The sequence below is a fragment of the Trichomonas vaginalis genome, chromosome V, assembly GCF_026262505.1.
Source record: "Trichomonas vaginalis G3 chromosome V, whole genome shotgun sequence".
NCBI classification, from domain to species: Eukaryota; Parabasalia; order Trichomonadida; family Trichomonadidae; genus Trichomonas; species Trichomonas vaginalis.
The window spans coordinates 24,740,458-24,753,436 of record NC_067207.1 but is presented as its reverse complement, the minus strand read 5'-3'; the positions used below and the strand labels follow the sequence as shown (position 1 = coordinate 24,753,436).

General features: G+C 33.9%; 9 protein-coding genes and 1 pseudogene across 10 annotated transcripts, besides 1 other annotated feature; 5 read left to right on the top strand and 5 right to left on the bottom strand.

Moving 5' to 3' along the window:
- Window positions 1-12,979: part of a mobile genetic element that runs on past both edges of the window.
- Window positions 436-783, top strand: TVAGG3_0397090 (uncharacterized protein; the record flags this gene model as incomplete). The annotated part of the gene is made up of 1 exon (XM_051232555.1): window positions 436-783. The coding sequence occupies one exon, from the start codon at window positions 436-438 to the stop codon at window positions 781-783; it is 348 nt and encodes a 115-aa protein (XP_051102285.1).
- On the top strand, window positions 2,873-3,265 carry TVAGG3_0397080 (organellar and viral DNA polymerase type B; the record flags this gene model as incomplete). The annotated part of the gene is made up of 1 exon (XM_051232554.1): window positions 2,873-3,265. One exon carries the CDS (start codon window positions 2,873-2,875, stop codon window positions 3,263-3,265), a length of 393 nt encoding a protein of 130 aa, XP_051102284.1.
- Window positions 3,845-4,297, top strand: TVAGG3_0397070 (organellar and viral DNA polymerase type B; the record flags this gene model as incomplete). Its single annotated transcript, XM_051232553.1, has 1 exon — window positions 3,845-4,297. A coding segment is annotated over one exon (453 nt), but the record flags the coding sequence as incomplete, so codon positions are not given.
- On the top strand, window positions 4,545-5,384 carry TVAGG3_0397060 (KilA, N-terminal/APSES-type HTH, DNA-binding family; the record flags this gene model as incomplete). Its single annotated transcript, XM_051232552.1, has 1 exon — window positions 4,545-5,384. The coding sequence occupies one exon, from the start codon at window positions 4,545-4,547 to the stop codon at window positions 5,382-5,384; it is 840 nt and encodes a 279-aa protein (XP_051102282.1).
- Window positions 5,401-6,096, bottom strand: TVAGG3_0397050 (protein of unknown function, DUF4106 family; the record flags this gene model as incomplete). The annotated part of the gene is made up of 1 exon (XM_051232551.1): window positions 5,401-6,096. One exon carries the CDS (start codon window positions 6,094-6,096, stop codon window positions 5,401-5,403), a length of 696 nt encoding a protein of 231 aa, XP_051102281.1.
- TVAGG3_0397040 lies at window positions 6,313-6,761 on the top strand (annotated as a pseudogene). The gene has a single exon. A coding segment is annotated over exon 1 (449 nt).
- On the bottom strand, window positions 6,778-7,197 carry TVAGG3_0397030 (protein of unknown function, DUF4108 family; the record flags this gene model as incomplete). The annotated part of the gene is made up of 1 exon (XM_051232550.1): window positions 6,778-7,197. One exon carries the CDS (start codon window positions 7,195-7,197, stop codon window positions 6,778-6,780), a length of 420 nt encoding a protein of 139 aa, XP_051102280.1.
- TVAGG3_0397020 (uncharacterized protein) lies at window positions 7,234-7,665 on the bottom strand (the record flags this gene model as incomplete). The annotated part of the gene is made up of 1 exon (XM_051232549.1): window positions 7,234-7,665. The coding sequence occupies one exon, from the start codon at window positions 7,663-7,665 to the stop codon at window positions 7,234-7,236; it is 432 nt and encodes a 143-aa protein (XP_051102279.1).
- TVAGG3_0397010 (protein of unknown function, DUF4106 family) lies at window positions 10,209-10,919 on the bottom strand (the record flags this gene model as incomplete). Its single annotated transcript, XM_051232548.1, has 1 exon — window positions 10,209-10,919. The coding sequence occupies one exon, from the start codon at window positions 10,917-10,919 to the stop codon at window positions 10,209-10,211; it is 711 nt and encodes a 236-aa protein (XP_051102278.1).
- On the bottom strand, window positions 10,926-11,774 carry TVAGG3_0397000 (protein of unknown function, DUF4106 family; the record flags this gene model as incomplete). Its single annotated transcript, XM_051232547.1, has 1 exon — window positions 10,926-11,774. A coding segment is annotated over one exon (849 nt), but the record flags the coding sequence as incomplete, so codon positions are not given.

Below are 12,979 nucleotides of genomic sequence, written 5' to 3'. Positions count from 1 at the left end.
CTCAATTGGAATTCCAGTCGAAGTCTCGAGATTCAAGGCAGCCCTTCCAGAAATAGTGGTGAACTTGACCTTGGGCTTCATGACCTTGCGCAAGTAGTCTTTTACGCAGTCGTTAAGTTCAATTAGGTAAATTGCCTCGTCGGTAGGTTCGACCTCGACCATTGCTACTGTCAGAAAAAGTACTGCTACTGTCAGTAAAAGTACTGCTACTGTCAGAAAAAGTACTGCTACTGTCAGTAAAAAGGAAAATTTGAGAGGGTTTTCGACGATAAAGTACTGCTACTGTCAGTAAAAGTACTGCTACTGTCAGAAAAAGTACTGCTACTGTCAGTAAAAGTACTGCTACTGTCAGTAAAAGTACTGCTACTGTCAGTAGCAGTACTGCTAGTAGCAGAGATTTTTATCGTTGTGGTCCGACGGTTAAGCCACAAACGAATGTCCGACGTCCCACCAACCGAGTCCATTCCCAAACCAGAGGAACCTAAAGAACCACAACAGTCTCCTCAGCAACCTCAGTTCCAGCAAGTACCTCCGAATTTCTACCAATTTCCACCTCAAGGTTACTACCCACCACAAGGCTTCCCGAACTACCCTCCTCTGCCTATGCCTTACTTCCCCAACCCTTGGATGTTCCAGCAAGCTCCACCCCAGCAATTCCAATCTCAATCCAAATCGAAGAGAGACCAAGAGTTCGAAGAAGGTCTGAACCGCTTACGCAAAGAGTATGCCACAGCTCCAATTGAGAGAAAGTTGTTCCCGGACCAAAAATATAATTTATGTTAACATGTTAGATCTAACACGTTTTCTAACACGTTTTCTACCCTCATGAATTTTCATGACTTCTTCGTAAATGTTTTGTCAAGACTTCATCGTAAATGTTTTGTCAAGACTTCTTCGTAAATGTTTTGTCAAGACTTCATCGTAATGAGTGTAAAGGACCCAAAAATAACGTTTAGGGTAGATGGTTAGATCTAACACGTTTTCTAACACGTTTTCTAACCTCTTGAATTTGTCATGAATTTCCTTAAGATAGAAAAAATAAAGTTAGTTTTATTTTGTATTTTTTGTATAAAAGATATGATTTCAGGGATTTTTTTGACGAAGTGTAAACCTTCACTTCGTCAAAAAATAACAGTTATCTAATGAAAAAGTGTCATTTTTTTCATTTGACGAGAATGTCGGGTAGATGGTTAGATCTCACCTCATTTCTACCCTTTTGAATTTGTCAAGACTTCTTCGTAAATGTTTTGTCATGACTTCTTCGTAAATGTTTTGTCAAGACTTCTTCGTAAATGTTTTGTCATGACTTCTTCGTAATGAGTGTAAAGGACCCAAAAATAAAGTTTATGTTAGAATGTTAGATCTAACACGTTTTCTAACACGTTTTCTAACCTCATGAATTTTCATGAATTTCCTTAAGATAGAAAAAATAAAGTTAGTTTTATTTTGTATTTTTTTGTATTTTTTTGTATAAAAGATATGATTTCAGGGATTTTTTTGACGAAGTGTAAACCTTCACTTCGTCAAAAAATAACAGTTATATAATGAAAAAGTGTCATTTTTTGTATTTTTTTGTATAAAAGATATGATTTCAGGGATTTTTTTGACGAAGTGTAAACCTTCACTTCGTCAAAAAATAACAGTTATCTAATGAAAAAGTGTCATTTTTTGTATTTTTTTTGTATTTGACGAGAATGTCGGGTAGATGGTTAGATCTAACACGTTTTCTAACACGTTTTCTAACCTCTTGAATTTTCATGAATTTTCCCGAAATAAAAAATAAAGTTAGTTTTATACAAAATTCATGCAGGAAATTCTTGAGTTTTGGTTGAAAGAATACGGTGGAGCCAAAAGTGGCTCGACCTCAAAACAAGCATTTTATGAGCTTACTAAGGGTGTTATGAATGAATTCAAAGGTATTTACATACATCCTGACCTCGTTCATTTTGTTGCTGAATTCAGCAAAAATAAAGTTTATGTTAGCATGTTAGATCTCACCTGTTTTCTCACCTGTTTTCTAACATGGTCTAAAACTCTCGAAAATCATGAAATTTACACCAAAAATAAAGTTTATGTTAGAATGTTAGATCTAACACGTTTTCTAACACGTTTTCTAACCTCTTGAATTTTCATGACTTCTTCGTAAATGTTTTGTCAAGACTTCTTCGTAATGAGTGTAAAGGACCCAAAAATAAAGTTTATGTTAGAATGTTAGATCTCACCTGTTTTTTCACCTCTTTTTTCACCTCTTGAATTTTCATGAATTTTCCCGAAATAAAAATAAAGTTAGTTTTATTTTTTTATTTTTTTATTTTGTATAAAAGATATGATTTCAACAATCGGCACAACAACAATTCAAACAACAGCACCAAACTCTTTAGTCATGAATCCAACATCTATGTTAGTAGAAATGAAAAGCTTCATTCCTTCTTCATATACTTTTGAAACAGAAATCCAGAAGATAAAGCAAGAACTTTTAACAAGTAATTTAGACTGTAGTGCGAAAGATGAAACAAATGAACAGTATCTTTATGAAATGCAGGACATTATTGACCATTTGCCTAAACTACCTGAAATCCAACAACAAAAACTCACTATTCCTGAATTCGATGAAATAGAAGTGAAACCAACTGACTCAGTAGAAATAAAGAAGTTCATACGAAAGGTAAACTATGAGTTTCTAGGATTTCATTGCAACCATAAGGTTATGGACAAAGATTGCGACATGGTATATAAGAATGTTTCTGACATATATAAATCTGAAGAATTTAAGACCTACGACAACTTTGTTTCGTTAGTTGCTGAATGTGTATGGCAGATAAGAGATAAAGATAGAAGAGGCAAAGTATGGAACAAACAAATAAGACCCGCTATGTTTGAGATGAAGAGAGCAATTGACGCTTTAGTTGTTTTAGCTGGTTTTATTTCAATGTATAACGCAAAAATGAACCCGCAATGTTCTAAATGTAAAGCAGCAATTAGGAAATATAACTACTCCGTCAAAGAGATAGAACGTATGAGAAACGACTATGCAGATTTAAAGAAAGAAGCAGAAAAACCAGCAGAAAATAAAATGGACATGTTAGAATTTCTGAACAAAAACTATCCAACAGCAGAAGATTTCCTTCTATCTGACGTCAAGAAGAAATATAAAGAAACTTTCGGCATTGTTAAAACATTCGATGTACTAAAAGAAGAAATAGAGGCTACAAAACTGTTTAGAGTCATGAACCATCGCAACATATACCATGTAAAACGCTTGTAAATAGTTATGTTAGAAAACAGGTGAGAAAACGTGTTAGATCTAACATGCTAACATAAAATATATTTTTGCTGAATTCCGTATGAAATTTCATGAGTTTTGTGTGTTTTAGACCATGTTAGAAAACAGGTGAGAAAACGTGTTAGATCTAACATGCTAACATAAAATATATTTTTGGTCATTTACAATGAAGTCTTGACAAAACATGGAATCTCTTCCCTCGGAAAACCGAGAGAAGCAATCATATGACAAAGTCTTGACAAAACATTTAAGTTCGATGAAGTCTTGAAATTTCATGAGTTTTGTATGTTTTAGACCATGTTAGAAAAGAGGTTAGAAAACGTGTTAGATCTAACATGCTAACATAAAATATATTTTTGCTGAAAAATGACCAAATTTCATGAGTTTTGTATGTTTTAGACCATGTTAGAAAACAGGTGAGAAAACGTGTTAGATCTAACATGCTAACATAAAATATATTTTTGCTGAATTCCGTATGAAATTTCATGAATTTCCTTAAGATAGAAAAAATAAAGTTAGTTTTATTTTTTTATTTTTTTTATTTTGTATGTAAGAACAGAAATGACAAACATTGAGTTTGAAACAGTTAGAAAGATAGACAATGACACCAAAGTGGTTAGAATAGGTGATTTAAACGTAAGATACTCAAAGAAATACAACAAATATTCTTTGTCAGACATTATATCTCCATCTGGAAAGAAACCGAAGGACTGGGTTAGAATTGCTTCTACTCAGAAAATTTTGACAAGAAATCCTGAGCTTATGATATCGGTAAGATTCTATGGAACTGCAGCATATCTCATCGACAAAAGTCTTATACCAATAGTTTTGTTATGGTTAGACCCAGTTGTTGGATATAACTTCATAACATATGGTTCATTCGATACGGAACGTTGCAGTGAAGGCTTACTTTACATCGTTCAGAAACCGAAGGACTTCAATACAAAGAGATATAAGATAGGAAGAACATATAATATAACTCAAAGATATGACAGTACAGTCAATAGAGTCAAGGTTGTGTTTGTTAATGATATGAGAGCTGCAGAAACAGAACTACTTGAAAAGTTTGAGAAAATATATGGTGCTCCCATAAAAGGTAAAGAAACGTTTGAAGTAGATGAGATAGATAAAGCTATAAAATTATTTGACGAAGTTGCTGAAAAATACATGTAAAGCGTTTATTTTTGGTCTTTTGTGAAAGTCAGAAAATAACGCTAATTTTTTATAAAATATTTTTTTTATTTTGTATGTAAAGACAGATATGTCAACAACAGAGAACACAACAACAGTTATAGTCCATGAAGCTATAAATGAAGAATACGAGTACATACAGTTTAACAAACAACTCCGTCTCATTCGTTCGGTCAAAGACGATATGTACCAAATGCAAAGTATTTTGACAGCATGTTTTGCTCCAGATACTAAGAAACCACAAGACTGGTTTAGGAACCAAAGCACACTAGAACTTTTGAGCGAAGCACAGCGAGACATACTTTTTTCTGAAAACAGTGAAGAACAGCGAGTAAGTAAAAAACCCCAGTCGCCAAAACTCTATGAAAATCGTGAAAAATTGCCAAACGGTTTGAGAGGATATTATGGACATAGACATCTTGTAAATGCTGTTGCAATGTGGGCTTCGCCTCGTTATGCTTGGTATATTTACAGACTTCTTGACGAAATTCATAGACAAGAACGTGAAGAGATGGAAAACAAGCTTGAAGCAAAAGACAAAAGCATTCAGAAAAGAATACCACGTTCGGTACCAAAAGGAAAGGAAAAGAACTATAAGTATATGATTTATACTGAAGAGATGGAAAATGAAGAAGATAAAGATATGGTTATGTTGCATTTAGTCAGAAGAAACAACAAAAGCTTTTACGACCTTGCTAAGATTTACAAATCTGACAGAAATTGGTTCTATCGCGAAAACTTACCGATTTCAATGACACCGAATGAAGATGTGAAACAAATAGTTCAAGATACGTTACCTCAAACACACTATGATATTAAAGGTTGTACAATACTTACATTCAAAGAAGACTTACCATTGTTAAAGGAAAAAATAACAGAGTATTTTGACAACTTCAAACAAGTAGGGTAAATGAACTCTTTATTTTTCAAGCTTGACTTTTTACAATTTGAACTTTGTTTGCGTAGATATGAATTCTGAAAGAAGTATGAGGGTCTTGTATGACTTTGTACTTCTCCCATAGTTCATGTCTGTCAAACTTACCTGCCATGGACTCTTTCATAAGTTCCATGAAATCGTCTTCGGACAATCCGGGGAAAAGTATAATGTCAGTCAGTATTCTTTTAACATCCTTACTTAAACTCTTTGCTGTCTGTACACAAATGACAACTGAGATGTTAAAGTGTCTGAGCTTCTTAAGAATTCGACACATATCTTGTTCTCTATTCTTTAACAAAGGATGAGAGGCGAAATCATCTAAGATAAGAAGACATCTATGAGGGTATGTCTTCCAATCGTAAGATTGCAATTTCTTCGAAATGTATTCTATCTCTTTCTGTTTGTTTCTGAAGTGTTTCTTCTCTAATATTCTCTGCATTTCCTCATTTGGGTCTTTAAACTTAGAATTTATATACTCATTTATAGCATTATACTTCAAAACTCTTCTTTGGTACTTCTTTATCCAATCTAACAACTCAGTATCCTTTATACATACTAACTTAGACTTCTTTATAATATCTTTGAACGAATTGACGGTTTGGTCAAATTGACCAGAAGTACTACAAATAACAACTAACTCATAGAATGGGTTCTTCTCATCTAGTTCTTGTTGTTGTGCAGCCATTTTAAGATAAGTGAAAGTCTTACCAGACCCAGGTGGTGCAATTAGACCTGTTATACCATTCTGAGCAAATAAGAACTTGTCATGTATAGGCTTTATCTGAGCATTTTCTAACTTCACCTTGTTCTTGTTTAAAACATTCTCAAATTTTCTTGTCAATGTCAGCAAACTTTTTTTCTAACATATTTTTAGAAAAATTAAATTTTTATCTTTTAGAAAATGTCTAGCGATTTCGCTATCTATATTCGAGACAAACTTTTTGACAGCAAAACATCTGTCGACCATAAAATCTTACATAGTGTAAACAAGAAAGGTGAATTTGTTCTAAAGTTCTGTTTCTGGAATATGACAAGAACCATAAAACATTAGGCAGAGAAGTCTTAAAATTTGTCAATGACAGACTTGTTGACAGAGATGACGCCGATTGGAAAGATGAAGTCCAACAAAAGTTCTTAGAATGCAAAGAAGACACATGCGCTGTTCTTGAAGATGAAATAGAAAACAGAATAGATGAGCTATTAAAGGACAAAGAACTTTTACATAAATATGGTTCGGAGAAATTTGACATAACTCCACCAGAAAAGAAGAAGAAAGAAAAGAAAGAGAAAAAAGAAGAAGAGAAGAAAGAACCTGAACCAGTTCCAGAGAAAAAGAAATTTGACATGTAAAAATAAAATTTTATTTTTAGAACATTTCTGGGTCAATGTCAATGTTCTCTTCCTCTTTAGGAGTAAACACTGGCTTAGACTCTAAAATCTTTTTACCCAATTTACCTTGAACTTCTACAACTTTAGACTCATAATATTCATAGTCGTCTGCTTTCTTTGGTTCATAAGGTATAACAAGTTTGTATGCTTTGCCTTCTTTAAGGTTTGAAAACCTTCTGTCAAAACTTTCTTTGATTGCTAACAAACCTTCTATGTCTAAGTCTTCAAATTTCGCACCATTTTTAGTCACAATAGCAAACTTAACTGGTTCGATGTTCCAAACTTTGCTGAATGAAGACTTTTCAAAATGGTAGAAGTAAACATTCAAATATGTGAATGGGTCTAGTTCTTCTTTAAGTCCTGACATGTACTTGTTTACTGAGATGAATTTTGTCATCTTTTCTATCGGCTAAAAAAATATTTTTTTAAAAATTTACTCATAAAAAATTTTCTTTGTATATACACCATTCTGTACGTCTAAAAGACTTTTGACATTTGCCAAGAATGTTCGTTTAGACGCTGTCATATAACCATATTCTTGACAATATTGTTTATACGAATCGTACAATGACCTTTCATCTAAACACTCAAAGTCAGTTTCATCTATGAACAGTTCATATACACTCTTGTTTGCTTCTAACAATGTTTGTCTCTCTTCGGTATGTGGAATTTGTCTTGGATTGAACTTTGAAATATCTAATGTCATAAAATATGAGAACAAGTGGTTGTAAAAGTCAGATGTCAAAGTTTCTGCTAAGTCGTCAAAATATTCTGTATCTTGCATATGAGCTTCTGACGTTCTGACAACTACATATCTTCTGTCAGAACTTTCTAACTTCATCGGAACAGCATTGTTTGAAACCATAATGAAGTTTGCAACATTTTCACAAACTCTTTGGTCTTTATATTTTCTTTCAACAACTCCAACTTTGTCTGTTATAAGACTCTTCAAAGCATCTGAGTTCAAAACTTTTGTTGTATCTATACTTTGAAGTTCATTGCAAACTATAAGTTTCATATTCTCAATTGAAGAGTTAAATTTACCGCAGATGTTTTCTAAGTTTGTCATATTCGGATTCGAATAGCCCTCTAACAGTTTGCATAAGATATCTGTAAAGAATGTGTTCTTACCAGTTCCTTGTTTTCCAATTATAATGAGAGCAGTTTCATTCTTAGCACTTGGATGTTGTAAGATGTTTGCAAACCAACATAAGATATACTCATAGACTCTTTCGTTTCCATTGCATATAATTTCTTTGACATGGTCTAACCAAGCTTCTATAATATTTTCTTTCCATTCTACTTGTTCATATTTATATCCAGTGAAGATAGAATAGAAGTTTGGAGAAGGTGTATAAGAACTTTATACCTCGAACTGAAAAATCTTCTAACTTTGACAATAAGATATCCCAAGCATCTAACATCTTCATTCCAACTTGTACGACTTTTATTTTCTTAAGTTTCTGTCTACATTCTTGTTCTGAAACTATTGTCGCTTTAGGTTTGTTAAAGACAACATCCCATTCTTTCATGACATAACATTCTGGGGCAGAGTCAACATAAATGACTAAACGTTTCAAATTCTCGACTGCTTTGTTATAGTCTCGAAATGGACACATATTTCTGAATGCTTGGAAGTCATAAAATCTGAAACATCTATTCTGTACATTTTTATAAAAATAAAAAAAATATTTTTTTTATTCTTGACTTTGTTGTTGCATTTGTTGCATTTGTTGTTCTTGAGCTATTTGTTGTTGAAGTTGTTCTTGTAATACAATACTTTCACCAGTTGCATCTTCCAATTCGAAACTTTCTGCCGTCATTGACAAATACATAGGAAATAAAAGTTTTACAGGAACAAAGTTTGCGTCAACTAATGTCAACGTTATACTTGCCAAAGTGTTTGAGTTCACTAAGGTTGAAAATCTGCATTCGAATGAACAATAGGCAAACCAGCAGAGAAAGTATTGTTTATACGCATAAGTATCTTTTGGTCATAATAGTTTCTGTCGACATTCGAATAACACTTTGAACCTAAGTTTGAAACAATATATAAGATTGGTGTGCTTAATGTCAATGGAATAGACATTCCTTGTATGACACCTTTTCCTGTTATAGGAAACTGTTGGTAGTAAAAACCAGAAATAAGTTTTGTATTATAGCTCATATCGTTTATAGTAAACTCAGTCGGACATCCAAACATAATGAAACCTGCTCTAGTTGCAGCACATGTTACACCGTACTTAAAGTATTAAATAAGTCAACAAAACCTGTTGGTGGTATATCTGAGTAAGTATCTTCAAAGGAGTATTTTTTACCATTCACAACAATAAAGTCTTCTGGTGTCAAAAGAGCAAAACAGGCTTTAGTCGTCATTGTGTTTAAAGTTAGTTTACAATACCGTCTTGAGGACTTTGTAAGTTTGTTGTTATAGAATTATATGACTCAGGGTTTTTAGTCGTAATAGTATAAACCATTATATCTTCTGCCATTTACTTAGCAAATAAATTTTTAATGAAATGTTGTGGTCGTCAAATATTTTATGACGTCTGGGAAACTATACTTTAAGTTCAACGTTTCACCTCCTTTCATAACGTATATCTTGTCAATGACATTATATGAAACACCACAGCAACTAATGTCGGGTTCTATTTCTTTGATGTTTATATCGTCTGCCTCTGTCAAAGTTTCAATAGTTCTTTCAAAACTTCATGAGGTGCAATGACATATGAGTTCACTTTTACAGGGTTGTGTTCGACCAAGCTTAACATTATACTTAAAGCTTGACAAATCTTCTCCTGAGTTTGAAGTTTGTCTTTCAGTTGTTGGTAGTCGTTTCGAATATCTGCAACAGAACTTAAGTCTCTGCTAACTTCAGGATATGTTGGTTGTTCTTTTACAGGAACAATTGTTATACCATCTTCGTCTTCGTATGGTTTCCCCACTTCAACATCTCTGTCTTTGACATTGACAATAACACTTTGACTGTTTGTTTGAGTTGGTGAATTTAACTTCACATCTGCCACCGCCATTAAACCTTTTGAAACACTCACGCTTCTATTTTTCGGAAATGACATTTTACTTAGAATAAAAAGATGGACGTATTCGAGTATCTCTTCGAATTGAAGCAGAACAAAGTTTACACACACAAACAATACAAATACATTGACAGAATAGTTCTTTATACAAACAATGGTAAATGTTATAGAATAGCAATATTTGCTGAACCAAAATATTTCCATAAAGCAAAGAAAGTTGGTATAACTGAAATGGTGAAAGTTCTTGACGTTGACAAAAATATAACAACAAAACTGACCGATATTACTAAAGGAAAGTTTATAATACAATATTATGTCAAAACAGGTGTCATAACTATTTACGATGGTGAGAAAAGTGTCAAAGAACAACTTACTGACCTGCTGCCAAAATCTGCTCGATGGAAGCTGTCGTTATGCCAATCTGAGGAGCCCCAGCAGGTTTCATCGAACGAATCTTCAAAAGAGCATCTTCCGTGAAAAGTGCTATTGGTTTTGTAAACTTCTTTGCTCTCAGTTCATCTGGACCGTCTCTGTCACCAGTATATTGTATTTGTACAGTACTAACAGTTGAAATACCACCCATAAAGTCTTCTGAGTCAGCAAATGGAATGCCAAGCCAAAAGTTTGAACGGTCTCCATTTGTATATTGAGTTTTTTGACCTCCTGTATGAGTCCATACTTTCACATATGGCATAATAGAACTTTGCATTTCAGGGTTAATGGTTGTTGTGAAGTTGTTGTTAAAGTTCATAGCATCTAATGTCAAGTTGTATGACCTCATATCCTCAACTGTAGAATATTCTTCTCTTGGATAATATTTGCCATCTATGTTTATATGATATTTAATACCGGGGTTGTAGAAACAAGAATAGTCATTTATAGTTCGTCTGAACAGTACAAACATAGTATCTGCATGTTTCATTGCAGTTGTTAAAGCAATATCTGTTCTTGCACCTGGGTCAGCACTTTGGTTTCCAACTTCACCTGCAAAGTCTTTGACAGATATTTGGTGTATAGGGAACATAAGTGGAACTGCAATATATTTGGCAGCTAAAGCATTTGAAATATCTGGGTCCAACATATAGACTGCAAGTCTGCTTTCTATTCTCTTGCATTCAAATTTTTCGCATGTAAACTTAACTGGGTCCCAAGCAGTTCCAGCAGCATTGAAATAATAGTTTACTTCATTGTTGAAGTTTGAGAAACCAAAGTCTAAGTCAACTTTGTCTTTGCAAAATTCGGCGAATGACGTTTGATTTGTTCCCTTTACGTCTGTAATAGTGAATGGGTCTTGTGTTGGTGCAATGACTAAGTTATTTTTGCTTGGAGTAAGTTCGATAGAAATTTTTCCTGCCCAGTTTGGCAAGTATCTTAAAAACCTGAAGATGAGGAAAGATGACAAAGGAACTCTAAGTTTCAGTTTTACTTTGGTTACTGCTGCTGCAGTTTGTCCAGAAAGGTTAACATAAACTCCTGGAACGTTAGGGTCAAGTCTTCTTATTTTCTCAATAGTTGCATACTGGTCTGTTTGTTCTCTAGCTTGTGGTTGTACTGAGTTTCTCAAAGCGAACCATTCATAGTTTGCCCATGTTACTGTTTGAACTAAGTCAGAGTTAGAATATATCTTATATCCCATGAAAACTTCTGGAGCATATTGGTATCCGACATAGAAAATTCCATTGCAACCTTTCTTGTCAGACAACTTGGCAGAAGGTTTTATTTCAATGTCTTGTTCCACGTATAAGAATGAGTTGTCAATAGAAATAATATGAAACCTGTCGCAAGCAATATCTACTGTTGTTGAAGAACCTTCTCCAAACTCACCTACGTTTCCATAAGAAACAGCAGTTGTATATTCGTAAGTTCCAGGAACTATTTCTGACCTTCTAATGGCATTGTCGCATTCGTTATACCATTCGGAAACATTTCCGTTCATGGCATCCAAAACTGTTGGCGTTATATTCTGAGCGGCGTACATTTCATATGGGTAAAAATATAGAATAGTTGGATTTATGTGTCATAATAGAACCCACTCGGACCAAGCTTTACTTTCTTCCTGACTGAGTTTTTTAACTCTTCTTTTTCCTTCATTGCCACTACTTTCACTAGATGAAGTTACTTCTTCACTATTTTCACTTTGTTCTACTCTTCTCTTCTTCTTTGGTGTCGCTTTTGGTAACTTGCCCTCTGCTTCAAGTTGTTGCATCTTTGCCTCATGTTCACCTAGTATGTTGTAAATTTCCCATGTCCTTTTTGCCTTTGGGCTTGTCGCCCATCTCAGGTAACCAATATCCTAGAAGATTTTGTCATAGTTTGTATTTGAGTCTTCGCGTATTGTTTGCATGACTCTTTCCTGAGTTTCCGGTTCAAGCTCTTCAAATATAGCTTGTCCATATGGAATAAGCTCGTTTCCAAATATTGTTTTTGTAGCCATTCTGGTTTTCTTTTCCATGTTACCAATAATATCTTTTGTGAATGGGAAAGCTTTTACCCAATGTTTCAGTCTTGCGTCATTTATTTCTGTAGTTGGTTTTATTTTGTCAAGGAACTGTTTTTCAATACTAACATTTCATTTGGTACTGTCCATTTGAGTTTTCTTAAATATTCATCCCTTCTCAGTTCATTGTCTGCAAAGTAAGTTTTTATGACATTTTGCAACTTTCGTTTGCAAGGTCATGTACAATAGGTTCTCTTCCTTCTATCTCCCTAACTTTCTTTCTAAACTCTTCACCAAATATACCATCTTTATGGTTCTGTGTAGTTCTTTGAGATAAATGTTTTAGAACGTCAGGTGTTATATTTCCATCAGCCATGTTCATTTCATACTGGTCCAAAATATCTGCATGTTTCATATCTTTCAATGGCATTAAAGCCGCGCTGAAAATACCAGCTATATCTGGTTCACCATTCACTTCCATTGCGTCTACAACTTCTTGGAATTGTGGTTGTAAGTTTATGAACCACCTATCCGAATTAGCTTTATGACCCCATCTCATTGTAGTTCCATAGTCTGCAGAAACAAAAGTAGGTTTGTTTCCATATTGGTTAGGTTCTGAATGAACTTTAAAACAATGTTTCATTTTCTATATGTTTTGGTGAAATTTAACCTTTTTTTTCACCGAGTTCAGCCAAAGATTGAAC